The sequence below is a fragment of the Platalea leucorodia genome (assembly GCF_965183815.1).
Source record: "Platalea leucorodia genome assembly, chromosome: 1".
NCBI lineage: Eukaryota > Metazoa > Chordata > Aves > Pelecaniformes > Threskiornithidae > Platalea > Platalea leucorodia.
The window spans coordinates 127289105-127310836 of NC_138823.1; the positions used below are offsets into that span (position 1 = coordinate 127289105).

General features: G+C 36.9%; 1 protein-coding gene across 1 annotated transcript in view; it reads left to right on the top strand.

Moving 5' to 3' along the window:
* The window catches only part of ZNF385D (zinc finger protein 385D), a gene marked incomplete at both ends in the record, with an annotated part of 431343 nt that overhangs the window by 331359 nt on the left and 78252 nt on the right, over positions 1–21732 (top strand). Inside the window, one exon of the mRNA XM_082321537.1 lies at positions 8199–8309. Coding sequence (XP_082177663.1) covers positions 8199–8309 — 111 coding nt within the window. The remainder of the gene's footprint in view (positions 1–8198; positions 8310–21732) is intronic.

Consider the following 21732-nt stretch of genomic DNA (forward strand, 5'->3'; position numbering starts at 1 on the left):
ACAACGATTATTAGACAATCAGAGTATAAGGATTTGCATAATCTCTATGTGGTTACAGTATTTGTGTGCAATACCACTGTGAATGAAAATCCTTTTGCTCTGACTGGTTTCTGTATATTCAAGCAGTTTGCCAGAAATACTGCTGCTGCCTCAGCATCTCATTGCCAAGTGGAAAAATCTACAAGAAAAAAATAACAAAAAAAAGGAAAGAGAGAAATACTGGAGTCACATCCGAAGGGTGACTAGACAACTGCTACAATTAAATAGCTCCATAAAAAAAAAAAAAAAAAAAAAAAAAAAAAGATAAATCCTTACACTATTATAAGATTTCAATAAGAGAATTAAAAATTTACTTTGGGAATTCATTCTGAAGTACTATCCAAGTTACATAAACCAGTTACATTGTTTGGGCGCTGACTACAGTTTTCTTTTTGATAGATACCACTTTTTTTAAAGAAAAATAATTCTGTAAATATTGCACATTACTGGAGTTGTTGCAGGTATTTTATATTAATTGTTTTATATTTAACTAGGTTGAGTAATATTTCTCTTTTATGTACATGAAAAGCATCAGGTTAGTTCTACCCTGTCTCATTGATAAAAGCAGAAATGGTAGACACTAAGAAAAGATGTGTAATGCTGAGTTCAATTCACTGCATAATTATTCACCATAATTACTAGGGCAATACTGAATAAATTAGCTGTAAAAGGATAAACCATGCACGGTAGCACATCTAGAACATGTGTTTTAACCGTTTGACATCATATTGTTCTACTTGCACATGAAACCAAAATATTGTTGAACATTCTTTTTTTTTGTGGTTAATTATGCTTACTAAGCTCTTCCCATCATTCCTTTTGAGTTGTGTTCTTTGGTTAGTTTATAAGATTCTTATTCACAGATTAATGTGATGTTGGAAAAAACCCCTGGACTCCTAGCCCTAACAATGGGATGTACTTCTTATGGAAAAACAGAATGTCAAATATACTTAGGATCAAATTGCTGAGCTGCTCTGTTCCTGACCTGGACACCAGTATATTAAGAATGCGTCAGGTAGATTGTAAGTTATAGGTGTGACACTTGTGGAGAGCAATATAAGGATAAATGTCCAGCAGTTCTCCAAAACATCAGAGTTTCTGCATAAGTAATAATGTAACAATGTAATGTAATGTCATATAATATAATATATGTGGTGGGTTGACGCTGGCTGGAGGCTAGGTGCCCACCAAAGCTGCTCTATCACTCCCCCTCCTCAGCTGGACAGGGGAGAGGAAATATAAAGAAAGGCTCGTAGGCTGAGATAAGGGCAGGGAGAAATCATTCACCAGTTAACATCACGGGCAAAACAGACTCGACTTGGGGAAATTAGTTTAATTCATTACCAATCAAATAAGAGTAAGGTAATGAGAAAATAAAAACTAAATCTTAAAACACCTTTTCCCCACCCCTCCCTTCTTCCTGGACTTAACTTCACTCCCAAATTCCCTACCTCCTGTCCCTGAGTGGCTCAGGGCGATGGGGAATGGGGGTTGTGGTCAGTTCACCACACATTATCTCTGCTGCTCCTTCCTCCTCAGGGGGAGGACTCTTCCCCTGCTGCAGCATGGGGTCCCTCCCACGGGGGACAGTCCTCCACGAACTTCTCCAACATGAGTCCTTCCCACAGGCTACAGGTCTTCACGAACTGTTCCAGCGTGGGCCCCTTCCACAGGGTGCAGTCCTTCAGGAACAAGTGCATGTCCCCCACAGGGTCACAAGTCCTGCCAGCAAACCTACTCCAGAATGGGCTCCTCTGTCTCCACGGGTCCACAGGTCCTGCCAGGAGCCTGCTCCAGTCTTCCCATGGGCTCACAGCCTCCTTCAGGTGGATCCATGCTCTGGCACGGGGTCCTCCATGGGCTGCAGGTGGATATCTGCTCCACTGTGGACCTCCATGGGCTGCAGGGGGACAGCCTGCCTCACCATGGTCTTCACCATGGGCTTCAGGGGAATCTCTGCTCCAGCACCTGGAGCACCTCCTCACCCTCCTTCTTCACTGACCTTGATGTCTGCAGGTTGTTCCTCTCACATATTCTCACTTCTCTCTCTGGCTGCAGTTGAGCAGGTTTTTTTTTCCCCTTCTTAAATATTTTATCACAGAGGCGCTACTACTATCACTGATGGGCTCAGCCTTGGCCAGCAGTGGGTCTGTCTTGGAGCCGGCTGGCATTGACTCTATCGGACATAGGGGAAGCTTCTAGCAGCTTCTCACAGAAGCCACCTCTGTAGCCTCCCCCCGATAGCAAAACCTTGTCACACAAACCCAATACAAATATTATTGCATCTGTACAATTGACCAGCATGATTGCAGGGGAAATGATTGTGAATTCTTGATACTACTGAGATCAGAGAGGAACTGCTCAATTCTCAATTGGAAATAGTCAAATTATGCCTTGAGAAAATTTCTGGTTCAAAAAGTCCCCCAGCTATAAATGACAGTGGCTTTACATGATTGAGGAGCTTTCCTATAGCTTTAGTAACTGCTCTTCTGTGTTTCTGCTAGTATGTCACAATTATAATGCAGTAGGCAGTTTTATGCTTGAAGTGTTTGGTGTTAAAACTGCATCCATCATGCAGTTTTGAAAATGGATTAAGTTTAGCAGTAAGTATACCTGTGGAGGATATTACAATATTTTGTTCTTTTTTGCTTGGTAAGGCATTGTGTATACAGTTGGTACAGGATTTACACTGTTTCCAATGCTCTTTTTAGTTTTGCCATTTGTTGGAACATAAGAGAACGAATGAAAGTAGCCCCCACTGAGTTATCTTTATTTCTTATAAACTTTACAATTAAGATGTTCACATAAGTCAATTTATATGTGGAAATATTGATACCTTGCCTGCAGTTATAATAATATTCAAGTGTGCTTGTTTGACTTAATTTTTGTACTTACAATTAAATATGTTTGTAGAAATCCAGACCTACAGTAACAAACCATACTTAGAATATCATTTCTTTAATGTTATTTTCATTGTAACATTGCATTGTGTTAGCATCTGGATTTTAAGAAGCTCTGAGAGGTGTTGGTAGCTGTGTCACTGAATTCACTTACCTATTCAAGTAATGGAGGTCAGTCTTTTGGTGAGTAATTTTTTTGTAAATTACCACTAAAATGGTCTACAGCAATTTTTTCCTGAGAGCTTCAATGACCTGACATGTTTTTCTGCTCACTTAGTATAGGACCATAGTGATTTGAGTCAATCTTTTGCAGTTAATTTCTTTGGCTTTGAGGTAAAAATACTTTCTTACTTATTTGTTTTAGGCCTACCGTATGTTCTGAACAAGCTCTGAGCATCCACATTATCTTCATCCTTTTATTTATTGACATTAGTGCAATTCCATTAGTTTACTGCCAACCTCAAGCATTTGAAATGCTCATGTCGTGCCCCTTGGTTTTAATACACAATTAAATAAATAAAATAAAAATAACTCCCTTTGGTTTATATCCTTTTGTGATTTGAGGCTTTATGGATCAAACTTCCATGCTTTCCTTTGCTAGCATTGGGTTGTTGTTGTTAACTTAAGTGTACTCTTACGCATCTGGGATAAGAAGTCACATAAAAAGGGCTAATAAGAATTATATATATTAAAAAATTGTTGAAATTCAGGAAGAGCTATGTGTTTGAATTTCAGTTTCAGCATAAAAAATTCTTCACAAAAAAAAGAAAAAAACATAGTAATTATTTGTGGAAATTATGTAAAATTTACATATAAAGAGCTCTTTTGTGGTCTATGGTAAGCACAAGAACAACGAACATGGCTAAGGTCATTGGTCTGACAAGGTTGAATTTGAAACAAGCAAGCAGAACCAAATGAGAGCAGTAAGGTCAAAGCTAAGAAAATGGAGTAAGGGGCCAACTTCTGCCATGCCATTGGTTTAAGCCTGGATTTTGCTGAAGTATGGTAAGCCCCGGAAGATCTTGGGAAGAGAATACAGTGTTTCATCAAATAAAGTAAATAATATCATGTTGCCACAAATTTCAGCTTGAATAATTAAAAAATAGATGATATTATTGCTGTGCGTTTTATGTATTGAAAACAAAAATTAACTGAATGAAATATGAAACTTTTCATATTTATCTTCATAGCCCGAACTAACAGTTACCTTGTGGTTTGCAGTGAACCTTGAGCAATGTGCTATCCCTGGACCGACCACAAGGAAAAGTGTGGCACAGTCGGTGCTGAATAGTAAGAGATACCTAGCACTGGATAGTAGAAAAGCAAAAGGTAGTGAACAAGTCAAACACAGGGCAGCTTGCCCTTTTTGTGTTGTAACTTGCAGTGCGAATCAGTTGGCGAAAGGAAGTAAACCTTTTGCAAATCTTGCTCTCCTGCACAGCTTTGACAGCTGAATCATAATCTTTCATGTGAATTGCAAACCTCTCTGTTCTTCACTGTAAATGGGAGTAAATTAAATCAGTTGCATCTAAGAAATAAAATTAAAACCCAGCGATTGTAATATAGCACTAGTAACAAGTAAAAAGCAGATTTTATCAGTTTATCATGACAACTTCTATTTTGAAAGCAAATACCATTTACATAAGTTGAAATACAATTTATATGTGTAATTAGTAACATTCAGTAAGCCTAGAAGTACTTGGAGATTCTGTTAAGTATCTCACCACTTGCTGATTATCTCAGCTACATGATATTATTTCCCTCTTTATACTTCCCTGCAATCCTTGCTCTCTATTTTCTGGCAATCAGCTGCCTCTCTCTGTTCCTCTCTCAGCGGGGCTCCTCTCTGTCTTCCAGTGTCTGTGAGATCTGAGTGCTTATTGTGCTGCACCTCAGCATCCTGTTACCTCTCTCAAATTTCCTGCATAAAACTTCTGGAGGCTTATCTGGTGCTTTCGGATGTTTATTTGAAATGTATGGATTGGTGGTATTTCCCAAATGAAGTCTCCAGGAAAAAATAATAATGTCAGATAACACTCCAGCATTCTGCCCCAACTTTATTAGAATCTGGGGCTAAGTTTTGACGTTTAATTCTGCTTTGCAGTATCAAAGAGCAATTGGCAGAGAAGGGATTCTTACTTTGAAGCAGCTTTTCTTAATTGACTTGGAGGCTATCCAGAACACTGCTTCATTTAGAGCCACAAACACAAATCATCCAGTTCACAATAAGGCCATGTAGCTATACATCTAGAAGTCTGCATCTTTAGAAAGAGAAAGGGAAGGGTGCAGGTGGATTTCTGTATCAGCAGATAAACAAGAGAAAAACTGTGGAGTGACTAGGAAAGAAACTCCACATTTTTCCATGAGACCAAAATAAAATTAAATGCAAAATAGACCAACTATTCCACATGTTCATGATTTTTCTCAATTCTGAAAAATTATTTGTCTCATTATCAATACGTGAGTATCAGTTCCCCCAGAAATCCAACCCCATTTGATGCTAGAATTCTTACTGTGAAGATGGGTAAATCCAACTCAAAAAATTAGTTGTTCCATCTTATGAACCATGGTGGTACCTTTCATATAACCCTTAAAGAACTTCTTTGTTGGCTTTCTTAACTGTTGTGGTTTTGGCTGGGATAGAGTTAATTTTCTTTATAGTAGCTCGTATGGGGCTATGTTTTTCATTTCTGCTGGAAACAGTATACAGAATATAGGGATGGTTTAGTTACTGCTGAGCAGTGCTTACACAGAGTCAAGGCCTTTTCTGCTTCTCACACCACCCCACCAGCGAGTAGGCTGGGGGTGCACAAGTAGCTGGGAGGGGACACAACTGGGACAGCTGACCCCAACTGACCAAAGGGATATTCCATACCATATGATGTCATGCTCAGCATATAAAGCTGGGGGAAGGAGGAGGAGGAAGAGGGGGATGTTCAGAGTTATGGCATTTTGTCTTCCCAAGTAACCATTACGCGTGATGGAGCCCTGCTTTCCTGGAGATGGCTGAACACCTGCCTGCCGATGGGAAGCAGTGAAGGAATTCCTTGTTTTGCTTTGCTTGTGTGTGTGGCTTTTGCTTTACCTATTAAACTGTCTTTATCTCAACCCATGAATTTTCTCACTTCTGCTCTTCTGATTCTCTCCCCCATCCCAGCTGGGGGAAGAGTGAGCGAACAGCTGTGTGGTGTTTAGCTGCCTGCTGGGTTAAACCACAACATTAACTTGTGGCACTTGTGAGATAATGTGAAAGAGTTTAACATGTTAACACTGAATGCTAAACTAGTGGTATCTCACAGCTGTGGTTAATGTGAAGGCAAACAGTTACACTAGATCAAAGAATGCACAGTTTCTTGTTACCATGTGTGGACTTATTCATATATCTGAGGTTGACGTTTCTCTTAAGTATTTTAGACCTGCAGTGACGAAAGGAACAGTGCCTAAATTTCTCCAGACTTCAGCAGCAATGAAATAGTGCCAGTTAAGACCGTGTTATGCTTTAGTGTTGAAAATCACAGGATACTGGTCAATTGGTTCTGCTGGCATAAGAAGTCACCTCTTGGGTAGGGGAGCAGTTGAAAAAAGAAGAGCTGTCTATTTACTTTTTTTATGTGGTGGTGTTCTTTCTGGTCTATACAACAGTATTTTTGGACGGTGGGCTTTTTCAAGATCATGTTACTGAGTAAAATGAATGCTTCTAGCACATAGTTTGAGCACTGCAGAAGTCTTATACAGCATGCTGTAGTGTTTCAGAGCTTGGTCTATTCTGACCTTAGGCATCAGTGTTAATTTAGTGTTCTGTTACAGTGGCATCCCTAGTTTCTAGATAGGATTGGTGTTCTTTTATGCTGGTGATTGCACAAATGTATGAGGTATTTCACTTTCACACCAAATGGAAGAGGATGTTCAAACCAAGCATTTCTTCCAAACCTTTCTATAAAGCTCTGCTATATTCCATGTTCCTTTTTTTTTGCGAATCTGAATTTCTTTTCAACAGGAATTAGTTTAATGACCTATTTCATATCTGACACTGAACAGCTGTCAGGTGATACAAAATTTCTGTAGTGATCTGTTCTGGATTCACTGCAATAGAGGCCATGACTGTCTACCATTACAGCTTCCATGAATAATTGATTACTCTAAGGAAAATCTCTCATTCTTTATTTATCAAATAACCCTTTGCTAACAGACAAGAAAAAAAGTGAATCATGGGGACAGGAGCACAGAAAAAGTTTTTTTTTTTTTCCAGACACATACAAGTTATGCTGTGTGTGAATACTGGTTATCATCAGTTAGACAATTAGTTGTATTTGCATCATCAAAATCTGTGAATTTTTAACAATAAAATTTAAAGATAAAAACTATCAGTGGCTTTACCAAGTTGTTGTAAAGCTATTACTAGCTTTTAAAAATAGCTGTCAAATGCTTCTTGTGAAAAAGAAATATAAATAATTTTGACCAATAAATTTGGGGAACTTGATTTCAATCCTCCATGTAAAAAAGTCTCTTGAGTAGCTTTTGTGAAATTCTCTGCCAAAATGGTACTTTTTTTTATGGGATCCTGACTTGCGGATACTGCCAGATCAGCGTTCTGGTACAGGTTAGTTCAGAATAATGCTTTTCATGAAAGTCAAAATTCATCCTTAAAGTACGGTTTATGCAAAATAGTTTCTTCTAAATGACTGTGAAAATAATCTTTGGAGGATTTGGATTTTTCATAGGTTGTGTAGAATTTTTTACAGAAAAGATTAATTTATTGCTTCCTGGGAAATCATTATTTTTTTCATAATACTGAGCTATCGTATGTTGTTCTGGAATTGTTTGTATATAATATTCCTTCACATTTCCACTGATCCTTTTCTTAGTAATTTTATTTAAAATATTCTTGTTTCATTTAGTGAGCTAGCTTTTCTGTGATATAAAAAACATAAATTAGTGTTTTGATAGGTAAACTTGTTCAGCATTTACAGCTTTTAGCTTTCTTCAGTAAAGGGAGATTGGTGCATATAGAATTGAACTAAGGATATGTATTTCAAGATAGCTAATGAGACTTTTCTTTGTTCCTTTCTGTATTACCTCTTTGTAAAACTGCATGAAGAAGAAATATTCATTTTTAAAGAAAAATAATAGTTTTCTGTAGTGTGAGGTATGGTATGGCGTGATCTGTTTTGAGACTATAGATGACATAGCATACAGTGGAACATAGCATACAGTGGAACAGCAAAAGCTTTTATTTTTCTTTTCCTTCTCTCTTTACAGATGGACCCAATTCAAAAGGCTGTAATAAATCATACATTTGGGGTTCCTCTTCCTCATCGAAGAAAGCAAATCATATCATGCAACATTTGCCAGCTGAGATTTAATTCTGATGTAAGTCGATCATTTTGTATCAGATTAGAAATATGTACTTATCCTCTAGGATGTGCCATAATTTGCATAATTTGAACGTAAATGAAATGTTGTGATTTCAGTTTGTGGCTCAGCAGATGAAAAGGCTGTAGGATGCTTCAAATAAACACAATTATGTGGTAGTGTTTATACACCCGGCCAGATTTTCCCTGCGGATATATCCCTGCAAGCTCATCAACTTCAGTTGTGCTGCACAGAGTGTAAATAGGAAAATGGATTGATCCATTACTGCTAATAAGGCTGAAATATTTGCTGGGTCCTAATTCTTCTACCAGTCCTGGTTATGTTTGCCTTCCTTTTAAGTCTGTAAATGTTAGAAGTTATTCAGATATACTTATAGTCCTTGTGGATCTGCCTTCCTTTTTCTACTCTTACAATAATATCTTTGTCTACCCAGAATTGTATTTTAATGTTCCTGTCCTGCCAGTACAAGCTTTTTTTTTTTTTTTTAAAAAAAAAAAAAAAAAAAAAAAAAAAAAAAAAAAAAGGGCAGATGATTTTTTTGTCAATTGGCTCGTACCTTACATTCTCTCAGTCCTCCAACAATGAAGTAGAGCAAGCTGAGCTGGAGATGGTCTCTAATATAGAGAGGAAGCCCATTCCCCATAATTACCCCAAGCTGTGCTGTGGTGCTCTTTGCCAAGGAATACCTGTTCTGCCACAGAAAAGCCTCTTAGAATTTAACTCCTTTACTTCCCTCTCCAGGATCATTGTGTGTGCAGACAAAACCTGACATAATACAATATATTTTCTTCTGCTATTCTAGTCTCTCCAGGAAGTTTCTTGACATGGCCATCGCTGGTGGAAACTTATATTCCCCTACCAAATATCTTTCATTTACTACCTGTTTTACTAATTTAACTATGGACGTTACTTCTGTCAGAATAAAAATGTTTGAATTTAGAGTGAGGTCTAACCCAAAACTGTCCATGAGGTTCCTTCCTCATGATAGTCATATGAAATGGAATAATTCTTTTGTGCTGCTACTTCTTTGTAGGCAGCTATTTATGTACAGTTTGTACCTATTTTGAGTTTATCAATTATTTATCAAAGCCATGAACATGTCAAAAGCTTAAATTGAACCTTGAAGGCTTCTTTTAAGGATTGACCACCTAGGAATGAAAATAATGCATCTGTCTTCATTCTCCTCAGCTTTTTATTCCTTAGAAATAATTTTAACAAGATCTCAGTTGCGATTTCCAGACCAGTCGACATCAGGTACTTACTTTCACTGATGACTCCAGGTTTTCTAGTTCATGGGCTGAATGGACACCTTCCTCTTATAACATTGACATAATTCTCAAACAGTGGTGCAAGGAAGGGTAATACATTCTGTGGAGCTGTCGTGTCCCTCAGATAAAAATAGAAGAGTCAAATTAGGCCCTTGGATTTAGAAGCCAGCTGCTAGAATTGGGACTGTGGATACTGACCCATTCATGTGGATGGGACCATGGAGACTTTTGGGGACAAAGTGGATCCCACTGACTGAGCAGCCCAGCTCATCACTCATAATTTTCATCTTTGTCTTAGGAAGAAGCATGTCACACTGACTCATATGTAGCATATAGCTGCAAGAGAGATCAAACACTTCAGTGTTACATACCAAAGTGAAACACCTCCTTTCAAAGAGGGTATACCATTTGTTAGTCTGCAAAAGGAGCCAGACAAAAGAGAGGATGAACACATCATTAAAATGACTTAGTCATTAGTAGATATACAACTGAGATTGATACATGGAGTGAAAAATTTTCCAGCTGACAGGAGCTAGGCATTTTCCAGAATAAAATGTTTGAAATAAAAATTATTCTACACAGAAACAAACAAGATGTCAGTGGACACTGATACTTCTTACTCAGAGGACTGGTATGCTCCCATACTGTTCCTTTTCTGCTGCTCTTAGAAATGATTGAAAGAAGGGAGGGGGAAGAAGCAGTGACCATTTTCAGAGTCATCTACAGTGTCCAAAACACTGGTTTCAGAAGAAATCTCTTCATTTATACTGTTCACAGCAAACTCTTGGAAAAAAAGCTGTTAAGCAGATATTTAGTTCTCCCTTCAACCCTTCAAATGATAGAGATTTGAACTCCAATTCGCCAACACTGTTCAGTGGAAGATTGTTCTAATGCTCCTCTCTCTCAAAGCTGATCAATATCATTAACTTTATGGAATGGAGAGACCTTCTTGCTGAGTATCTTTCACTTTCCACTTTTAATTTTCACGTAATTTTTAAAGCAACCCCGGTGTTGCTGATTGATGTAGAGATTATGATCCAAATGCTGCCCAGTGATTAACACGGGACGATATCTCTCCCCCTTTTCCCTACCACACAGAAGAGATTTGTGGATATCTTTTTGATGGTGTCTTCTCATTCCAGTGCATATAGGTATTACTGCTGAAAATTATAAAGTGCCTGGCTGAGGCATTTCAAGAAATAATAGTCAGAGTTCCACTGCAGTTTAGAAATGCTTTTCTGCAATGTTGAGACTTAAAGGAAAGATTGCTTTGAAGAAAAAGAGCTATTAACTATCATTTTTTGATAACTCTACTGTATAAATGGCAAGCACACGCATTGTAATTTTTTCTCTTATTATTATAAAAAAGTTTTCATTTACTGGATATTCCTACCTTTCATTTTCATCATATTTTGTTGAACATGATTTAAAACCATAACAACAATAAATAGCTTTTCTGTTCAGAAACCTAGGGCTTTGTGGCTGTTCTACCAATGTGTCTTTATTTTTAGATGCTGGAGATAGGATTTATCAGAGAGTAATGAATAGAAATTCCATTTACCTACTGCACGACAGTATTATGAAAATGTTTACAATAAAACTGGTCTGTGAGATTTTTCATCTTTGCGGAGAATACAGAATTTTCTCCCCTTTGATACAGATTTCTTTCAGAGCAGAAGAGCTTTTTTTCTGGTTACATGGTATCAAAATTACATTTCAAAGAAAAATGAGATAAGGCAGTGCAATAGTCTAAAATCGTTTAGCTTCTTTCTAAAGGAGTTATCTATAAATCTTCATGACAGCTGTGTGTTCAGTATTTCTTTTTAAAATAAATCTTCTCATACAAGGGAAGGGAGGAATGAGCAAGTAACCAAAGTCTCTCCATGCTGAGAAAAAACATTAGAACAGCAGAGGTAGGTTCCGTGGAGTCTGTTTCAAGCAGTGATGATTTTTTTTTTTTTTTTTTTTTGCATTGAGAGAGTTCTATATATAACATTTACATTCACATTGTGCATCCAATACAGGGCAAAACATTTAAGTATGTGCTTAGCTGCAAGTATGTGAGTTGCCATTTAGATTTTGGCAGCTGCTGAGAGCTATTGCACCAGTTCAGAAGAACTGTTAAATGCATGCTTTGTAGTAAACATTAAACATCTGCTAAAAGCACGCTGTAAAATGAAGTCCAGCTGATTTCAGTAGGACAACTCATGTGCCTACAGGTAGTTGTAGGAGTAAATTCTCTGCTAACATGAGCGATCACTAAAAAGCAAAACAAACCAAAACCCAAACAACCCCTGGCTTGGAAAAAAAGAGCTTACTAAATTTTCCTCATTTTTTGATCACCTGTCTTGATTATTTGATCTTCCTTTGTCCACATTTCTAATTTCATCGTTTGATCAAGTTAGTGACAGTGTCTGTTAGCAAGGTCAGTTCTTGCAAAGGGATTCTCTCTTTCCCTTCCTTCTTATTTAATGCAGATGGCTGAGTGATAATCAAGTTTGCCTTTAGAGAAAGGTTGGGCAGCATTTTTATGTACTCACAGCACTTGAATTCCATTATGATACATTGTAAAAATATTTCCAAATATGTTAGCCAGAAATTATTGTTCGACTTAAATAGCAACAGTAGTAATATTCTCCTGAAAATCATGAGCTGAATGCTCATCGTGGAGTCCTTATTTTTTGGTTTTTTACCTTGTTTGTCTCCCATCTCTATAAAGCAAAGGTACCGCTGAATCGATGCATAGTTCAACTGTATGAAGTTGTCAGGATTCAAAAAGCGCTGTTCTGGTAAAAGAATAGTGAAGGATTTTTTGGAGGATAAGGATGCAATATAGTTCCACAGAATTTTACTATGGTTCTAACTTTCATGGGGAAAGAAGCAGGACTAGAGGACTTATATCCTGTTTAAGTTATGCTTGGTATCTAGAACAAATGATTAAAGTATCAGGTTGTAAGCACCTAGGGGACAATAAGGTGATAAGAAACAGCCAACATGAATTTGTCAAGAACAAATCACGTCAAGCCAATCTAATTTTCTCCTTTGACAGGGTAATTGGTTTAATGGATAATAGGGAATAAATAGATGTGATATATTTTGGCTTTAATAAGGGTTGATACAGTCCTATGTGACAGTCTTGTAAAGTAGGGGAATATGGTCCAGATGAAATTGTTAAAAGTTGGTTGCACAACAGATTAAAAAACTGTACTGAGAGTGGTTGCTGATGGTTTCCTGTCAAAACAAAAGATCACTACAAGTCAGGATCTACAGGAGTCTGTTTCGTGCTTGCTGCTAGTCTAAATTTTCATTAGCAATGTGCCTGACAGAATAGAGAGTACATATACCAGGTTTGTGGATGACACCTAGGTGGAGGGTGACAGGCACTTGAGGGGAGGTGGCAAGTTCAGGATTGCAGTCCAAAATTATCTTCATCAGTTGGAGAAAATAGTCTGGAATTCCAACAAGTGCAGGAAATAAAAGCACAAACCATTTTACTTAGACTGGAAAAATTAAATGCACAAGTAGTAAAATGAGAAATGTCTGACTTAATGGGTAAAAAGGAGTTACAGTGAATCACAATCCAAATATATATTAACAATTGCTAATGGGGAAAAAAGAAAAAAAGAAAAATAAAAACACCCAACTAATCCTATGATAATTTTTTTTCCCCAAGAGTGTTACATTTGTCAATAGACAGGTAAGTATTCCACAGTATTTGAAACTGGCAGTGCCTCAGGTGAAGAATTATTTACAGCAGTGGTCATCACACTTTAACAAAAGCATAATTAGTTGCAGAATTTAGAAGACATCCACTAGTATGACATGATGTGAAAAAACTTCACTCAGCTAGGGAAAGCAGAAAGAACTGGATAGACGTATAGTGGAAAAGACAAGGAAAATATAGTAGGTTTTCAGTATGTGGAAGGGGGTTAATAAGAGAACAGTGACCAATTGATCTTTGTGTTCCTTGGTTTTGATAGAAGAATAAATTTGATTAATTATTCACCTTAATTTCATTCAAGAAATTTTTTGTTGGAATATTTGGTGAAACAATTCTAGCTATAATGGTAGTGAAGTTCTGGAAGGAAACACGTAGGGACCGTTGTGGGCTCCCTGTTGGCAGAGGGTCTTAATAAATTACACACCTGTTTCTGAGGATAGACAGGAAATGCTGAGTATAGTCCCAGAGCTGAGAGAGAGGTTATATGACCTCCTGCTCGACTAACTTACAAACCTGTTTCTGTGGTTTGGAAGAGGTAATAGAGATTTCATTTCTTGTCCACACCAAGTGATGGTCACACTGGGCCTGCAGCCTCTGTTTGTAAAGAGAGAGAAACTTTCAAAAGTTGGTCCGTAAAGAACCAGGAAAAGCTGATACAACTAACTGCTTGAAGTTATTTAGCATTTCACCCTTGTGATTTCAAAGCTGTTATTTTTCAACTTTCAGAGATACGCTTAAATGGTATTTGAAGCCATGTGTACTGTTTGCCTCAATCGCTGTTCTGTGTGGCTATAACCACATGTTCTTATTCTTTGCATGTTTTGTTGTGCCTCCAATTATGGATTAGATTTAGATTTCCAATTAACCTTTAGATTTAGAACCCTGCTTTGGTATAAACCCAACAATTTCTGCTTGAATTGTAATGCGCAACTTTCTTAATCAAAGCCACTTGTTGCACGTATTGCCAGCCATGAAGAACATCTATCTATTATCTCAGGGCAATTTTACTTCTGGTCTTTCCAAACCAACGCATCTGCATTCTGTGAAGTCATCAGCCTGATTGATTGATTCTTTAAGGAGATTCTCTCGTGCAAACATTTATGGATGCTTGGCATCCCCTTAAAGTCAGTGTTACTCTATGAGGGTGTAGTATTAATTGCAGCACTTGTACCTCACCAAGAATAAAACTTTGTCCAGAATTGACTTATTTATATATATAAAAAAGTTATTTTTATATATATAATTTATATAGGTATGTAACTATATATATATAAATATTTATAAATATATATATATATGCTACTTTCTAATAATGCACTATCTTTCCTGTACTGTGGAGTTCAGTGTAAGGAGAAACAAATGCTGATTTCAATTGTGGAATTGCACATGCCTTTCATTTGAGATCAGAATGTGAGTCAGGGTGGAAATACACTCATAAGTTGACACTTTTCCGGAGATACTGGTTCATAGTATTCACTGGAAAAAGTAGCAAGTAATCACAGAAAGTGATTAATGCAGAGATTTCCATGGAATATCTGGCATTTGTATCAACACATTATGGAAACCCTAAAGAATTGCTAAAAAACTCATTCAAGATATGTGATTTTTTGGTATTCCAAAGTCTAATCAAATAGCACAGAATATTATGCACTTACATTGCATACATGACAAATTTGAAAACAACTTAGTATTTTTTTTGCCCAGTTGGATATTCAGTGGAGTCTGTTTTTATAGGCCTAGCCTGCACATTTCAGAAGCATTACCTCCTCTTTCCTAGACCACAGTTTTAAAGGCTGCAATATGAATTGCACTCAGGTCCTGTTCAGGTCTGGTCTTTCCCATACTAGAGAATTCAAACTTTTGGGCTTTTTGACTGTGTGTTGTATTTTGGAAGAAAATAATCTTCTTTTTTTATTTCAGTCCTGTCTTCTGTTAGATATTGTTTCATTCTGAGATGGCTGTGAGTAAACTTTTCATATAGGAAATAAGTAACTTAATTTATAAATTACAAAATCCAGAATAGTCTGTTGAACAATAGTCACAAATTTTCACATAGCCTGTAGTTTCTTAAAGCATTTCTAAAATGCTTAATAGAAAGTATAAATAATTTCCTTTTGTTGTGTAAAGTATTTTTCCATAATTTTCACCTTCTATACAGTACTTTTATGCACCTATAAAACCTAGAAGGAGAAATGATTCATATCTGACACAGCACCTTGTTGTTTAGTTTCTGAGGACTTTTGGAGGGGTTGAACTGAGTTCCCTGACTGATAGCCTATGGATGTGGATATTTCCTTGCCTGTTAAGCATTGCCTGCAAAGCAAACACTTTGGGTGATCCTCAGTAACTGCTGTAAGTGGTCTGTCAGTCATCCGCAAGCTATGGAGCTCTGTACATGAACTCTTCACTAATCCTTGTACCTATCTCCTCTCTTGTAGTGAAAGTAATCTATTCTGTCTAGAAAATCTGTACTGTTGCAGAACATGGACCAGCCCAGAGATATTGCCTGAGGACAAGAAGGCAGTAGGAAAGAAGGAAAGTTTTAAGTTATTGATCTTTAAGAAAGCATGCTCTTAATGTCAGCTGGTTACTCAGTCTGTTGCTGGTGGGGAGAGACAGAGTGCCTTGGTGTCTATTCATACTACAAGACTTACACTTTCCTCTCAAAATTCACTCTCCAGCCACATTCAGCAGTGGTAGTTGAAGAGAGAGTGTCTAAATGAAGCATTGGAACAGGCTGCCCAGGGAAGTGGTTGAGTCCCCATCCCTGGAGGTATTTAAAAGATGTGTAGACGTGGCACTTAGGGACATGGTTTAGTGGTGGACTTGGTAGTGTTAGGTTAACGGTTAGATTCGATGATCTTAAGGGTCTTTTCCAACCTAAATGATTCTATTCTATAAATCCAGGAGAAAAAGTCTAATGCTTCCAGCTATCTGGTCCCTGCATAAGCAGAGGTTATGGAGAAATGTCCAACATCTACGTCAACTGGACATCAGAGTCAGTATAGGAATTTGATCCTGGAGAGATTAAAACATTCAGCTTAGCAGCAGCTGTTGCTGTGTTAGGACTTAAAGATTATGTAAAACTTTTAGGGTTTTTTTATTCACCTTTGTCAACTCTTGCTTCCTACCTCTGCTCGTCCTACCAGGTTATTTCATTTTCAAAGCACTCACTTTTTTTGATAAAACAAGTCCATTGTGCAGAAGGTTTGATGTCTCTTGAAAATTACTTGAGTTTGCTAGAAATTATCTGTGAATATGCAATGGCTCTCTCTGATAGTCCTGTTTATAATTTGCAAAAGATTAATGACCAGTATTCTGACTATGAAATATGGAGACAAATTGGTTTAAAAGGTTTCTGCTTCTGCCACTGAAGTGAATGGTCACACTATTTGCCCTTTTGGGGCCAACTTTAACTTCTGCTTGGATGTAGATGATCTCAGAACTGAAAAGAGCAGAAGGAGAGAAAGGCAGAGATGAAAGCAGGTAATAAGAGAGAAAGTCTGAAATATAAGCAACCTCTCTGCTGTGCTTGAACACATCCATGTTTGTTACTGTCAGAAATTTTCCTTCTCTCAGAAATTATTAAATTACAATATGAGAATGTACCAGAACACATGATATTAGGAAGTGGGAAGCAGACCTAAATGGTCTGATAGGCCCTAGATTTTCCAAAATCTGCTTTCAGTGTCAGGAGAGTGCTTAATGTGGATTTTCTGTCACTGACTAAAATGACTTGCAGGCAAATTACATATGTATTTCCAGTGATTTTAATGAATTGGATCCTGTAGCTACATTCTTTGGGTTACAATAGTGTCAGAAAGATTTTGTGCTCAGTGGAGAGTCGGGGAACATGAGAATGAAATTCAAATGCTAAAGTTGGGCAAGTAGTGGCTAACTGGAGTTTCTTTGAAGTCTTTGGCTGGAATTGTGGGAATGAAGACAACGCTTAGTATTTTTTAACTGTACATTGAAAAATACCATTTTATACACGAGGGAATTGGTATAGACAGGGAAAAATGTAGACAGTATAAAAGGTATAGACACTATAAAAGGGGGGAAAAGAAGTCTCTCTTCCAGTTCTCTCATGTTCCATTTGTGGAAAAGTCTGCCCATTTCAACTGCAAGGAGAGAAACCTCTGCTTTATCACTTCTTGCCATACACTTATTTGTATTTGAGGCATTTTTCCTGTCAGCTTCCTCAGTCAACATGGGAAGTAAATCAGTCAACTCTAATAAACAACTTAAATTTATGAACAACTGTGATGGGGCCTCTTTACAGAAACCACTTTCCATAAGCGAGTCATCACCTAAAAGGAAAGATAAATTGTAAACTCTTTGCTGTGCAATCTTCATCTAGCTTTGTTTGGTCTGTTGTAACTTCTTCCTTACAGATTTATTTTAAAAAAAGTAATAATTTACGCAGTAGAGAATCTGAGATTTTGGACTATTAATAATAGGTGCAGATAACAAATTTCACTATAAAAATGGCAAAATATTGTCTGCTTTCAGTCACCAATCAGTGACTCCTTCTGGCTCACTTTCTTAGGCACTGATAAGGACATAAAGAAGAACTGGGAGAAGGGGAACGAGCAGGGCTATACATCAAAATCTGGTCCACAGAAAGAACACATAGTGAATAAAATGTTCAGTTTTGTGTGATGTAGAAACATCTCCATGAAAATGAGTTAAATGATGTAAATTGTATTTTTTCTCAAAAAAAAAAAAAAATCCTAATTTCTTCTAAAAATGCATTAAAAGTAAAATTGCTCTTTTACTTGGCTTTGGATTCCAACAGCCATAAAATCTTTTCAGATAGTCTTACATCAACTCTGGGCACTTTTTTTTTTTTTTTTTTTCTTTTTATGGTCAGGAAAATTGCACTCCCTGGGGTACTCATGATATATTCTTCACTGTATCTGTGCAGCCACCTCTTATAGCAAATATAATATTTTCTTTTGTGAGAATTACTATTAAACATAACTGCCCCTGATGTAAACAAATTCCACTTCAGAACCTCCAGGCTTGGCTTTTTCAGCTCCTTGGTTCTTTTATCACTCCTCACATGTCTTTTACAGTCTCTGGAGACATTGCTATTCTGTGTACTTACTCACATCACAGCTAACAGCTGGGAGTCTGATCCTCTGAAGGAGTAGAAGTACAACCCAATATCTGCTTTTAAAAGCTTTATATTGGAATAAAAAGCACATATTTGAACTATACCTTTGAGGATGTATTGCCCTCACTCATGTGCATTTTTTTTTATCTCAGTCGAAAATGAAGTCTTTAAAGGTTTAAAATGGCTGAAGGAGACTGACTTCTTTTCAGGAAAGAATCCAGTATGGCACTTACACCTAACTCCCCCATGGCCTTTAAAATCATGATTATGAATTCAAAACATGTATTCAAACTGAGGCAATGCTCTACCCGTAGATCATACAGGTACTTTCATATATATAATTGTTTGATGAGTTGATCTCAAACTGTGATTTTAAAAATACAAGGGTTTATTCTGTTTGGGGTTTATATAGGTCTCATTGTATCGTGGTGGAATAACTGTAGATACAGATGCATAGTAAATGTACCGAATTCATTTATGTTAGCTCTTTTTGGATGGGCATAAATGTTTCTTTTTATTCTTTAGAAAGGAGATTTTAGAAGGTAGTCTCTGAACAGGTTTTATCCTTTCCCCAGCATAGCCTATTTTGTCTGCATCAGTGGACTTGTCATGATAATCAACTTTTTTGTCCCAGCCATCAATCACTCCTGATTACAGCTGGGGAGAAGTTCTGTTCTGTTGATCAGCCCATCAGTGCACATAATGTTACACCTGGAGACAAGTGAAAATCATCCCTCGATGGCAGAATCACTTGCCTTCAAGCCTTTTGTCTGAATTACTTTAATTTACATTAGAGTCTTGTTGCAGTTGTCAGTGCTTGCTTTGATTTTATTATTTCTTTGACAAAAATAATAAGTTCAGTTGATCTTTCCCTACAAGATTAGAAGAATGCTTTTCTATTTCAAATAACATCTTATGTTGTAACTTTTTCACTTCATTGTACAAATATTGCGATAATTATCACTATATAAATTAAAAATTAAATGGTTGTGTGGTACTCCACTAGGAGAAACCTAGTGTATGCTAGCCCAGAATTTTTGCAAAAGCTATTTTGTTGGCTTTTTATCAGGTACTTGGCTAGGGCAGTATTCATCTTTAGTATTCAATTTATATGAAGTGGCTGTGTGGCAAGCTTCAATGAAATCATTAAAAATTAAAGTCATCTTTCCTTTATTTAAAGGAAATATGGCTTATATTGTGATCATTACTGAATAACACACTTCTGAAAATAGGGCCATTCTATGCCTAAGCCAAGCGTTTTTCCTTCCTTGTAATAAAGGTGTTTTTCAGTTGTCACAAGAATGATGAAACTTCACCTTGAGTAAGTACTTTATATTTTGCTAATACCTTAAATATTACTTTCAAATAACTATCAGAATAACCAGATGTAGTTTAATTGTACTGTTCTTTTTCCTCCCACAGTCACTTTTTTATTTTAGGTATCTTGTTAAATTGTTGTCACAAGTTTATCCTTTCACAACATCAAAAAACCACAACATATAAGAAGACTGTAAACCTGATACTTCAAGGGCTAGAGGATGAAGTGTAAATGAAGAAGAAAGTAGAATGTGAGAGTATGGGGTAATAAAGATTTGATTAGCATCATGTTTTTACAGAAAAGGTTTAATTAGAAGTAGCCCATTTTCCTATTCCTGTTGGCCATTTTGAGGACAGTGATATATTGCTTTTTTGCAGTGAGCCATGCCACCAAATAGAAGGTGTTATGTTTTCATTAGATGCAGACACTTCAGCATTATTATCTCTCACCTCAGTCTACACAGCAGTACAAAACATGTCCAAATGTCATAATTTAATAGGCCAATGATATATACAGTAATTTTAAAACTATGGGATATTCGCTCAGATGCTTTGTTTTGTTTCTTTTCAAATTGATGATAAAAGCACTAAATTGCAAAACAAACAATCACTCATACAGGTTCACTCCTTATGTTCTGTTTGCTTGGATACCTTGTTTGCCAAATACAGAATTTCATCACTTGTATAGAAGTTGTTCTTCCAACTGACAACCTTTTTATGGTTTATTAATTAATGTGAGTATATTGCATAATTTTTATTTTACAGGGTACATCAACCTGCATTACCTTTCCAAAGACTCTCACCACTTATTGTCATGACATAACAGAAAATTTTCTTTTGTTATTGAATACAGATATTTGATGATTCTTCACTAATACAATTCTAGTCAAATAGCCTACCACAAGGTACCTGTTGTTGCTTGTCAATTTATTCTCTAACATGATCGTCGTACCAGAATCTTATGTAGTGATAAACAGTTACATTAAAGTCAATTTCTAAAGTAAACACATCCTAAGAAGCATCAATAAGTGAGTCACAGGAAGATGCCAGAAAACATGGAGGAATATGGAAATAATGAACACCTTGGACACTGGAGGAATGAAGATTTTACTGCATTTGACAGTATTTTATTTCTATATGGTTCCCAATGGCTAAGAATTTTTTTTCTAAAATTAGTTTACATTCTAAGTTGTATCTCTTTAGTGCTTGAAAAGGCTGTAAGAATGTAACTTCCTTCACCAAAGAGCTTGTACATCATGTGATTATAGCATGGAAGAATTTTTAATAAAATGCACTAAAATAGTGCAGCGCCATTTTAGCTATTCTTCTAGAGTCTGAGCCCCATGTCTTGATTGGTGAGACAGGCCTTACTAGCAAGGCAAGCCAACAGGGCATGAGATGCAGAGAAAAGCCTGCAATCTTTGTAGGCTTATTAGCTTGTCCTGTGCTAAATTAGTGCTGTTGGAGGTGGTGCTGCCACCAAAACAATTGCCAAGAAGTAAGGAGAGAACAGATATTCAGGACAAGAAAGGAGCAGATGCAATGACATTCAGCGACAGGGATCACGAGGAGTGGGGACTGCAGCAGAAAAAAATGATTCTGGTACAGACTCTTGGCTGAAATAGACCGGGTTGTATTAATGGTCACCACTTAGCCATTTCTGTCTTGTAGGGCTGATTGCATTTGCCCAAGCAGGGAGTTCAGTAGTTAAGACGTGTTTCAACCCAAGGCACAAGTTCTGTCATCCTTCCAAGAAGGATCTACTTTTTTATTACACCTGTTCTGCACTAATAGAAGGAATTGTAAAGGAAGAGGGAATTCCTATGGAGTGGAAGATGTGCATTTCACACTTGAGAGAAGTTTATTACAACATTGTTTAGGCTAATAAGATGAGAAAGATGATTTCTTAGACTCACATCATGAGAGAAAACCTATGCAGTTTTCACTGGTGTGTGTGACCATGTTTGCTGTTTAAAGGTAGAGGAGAAGTATAGT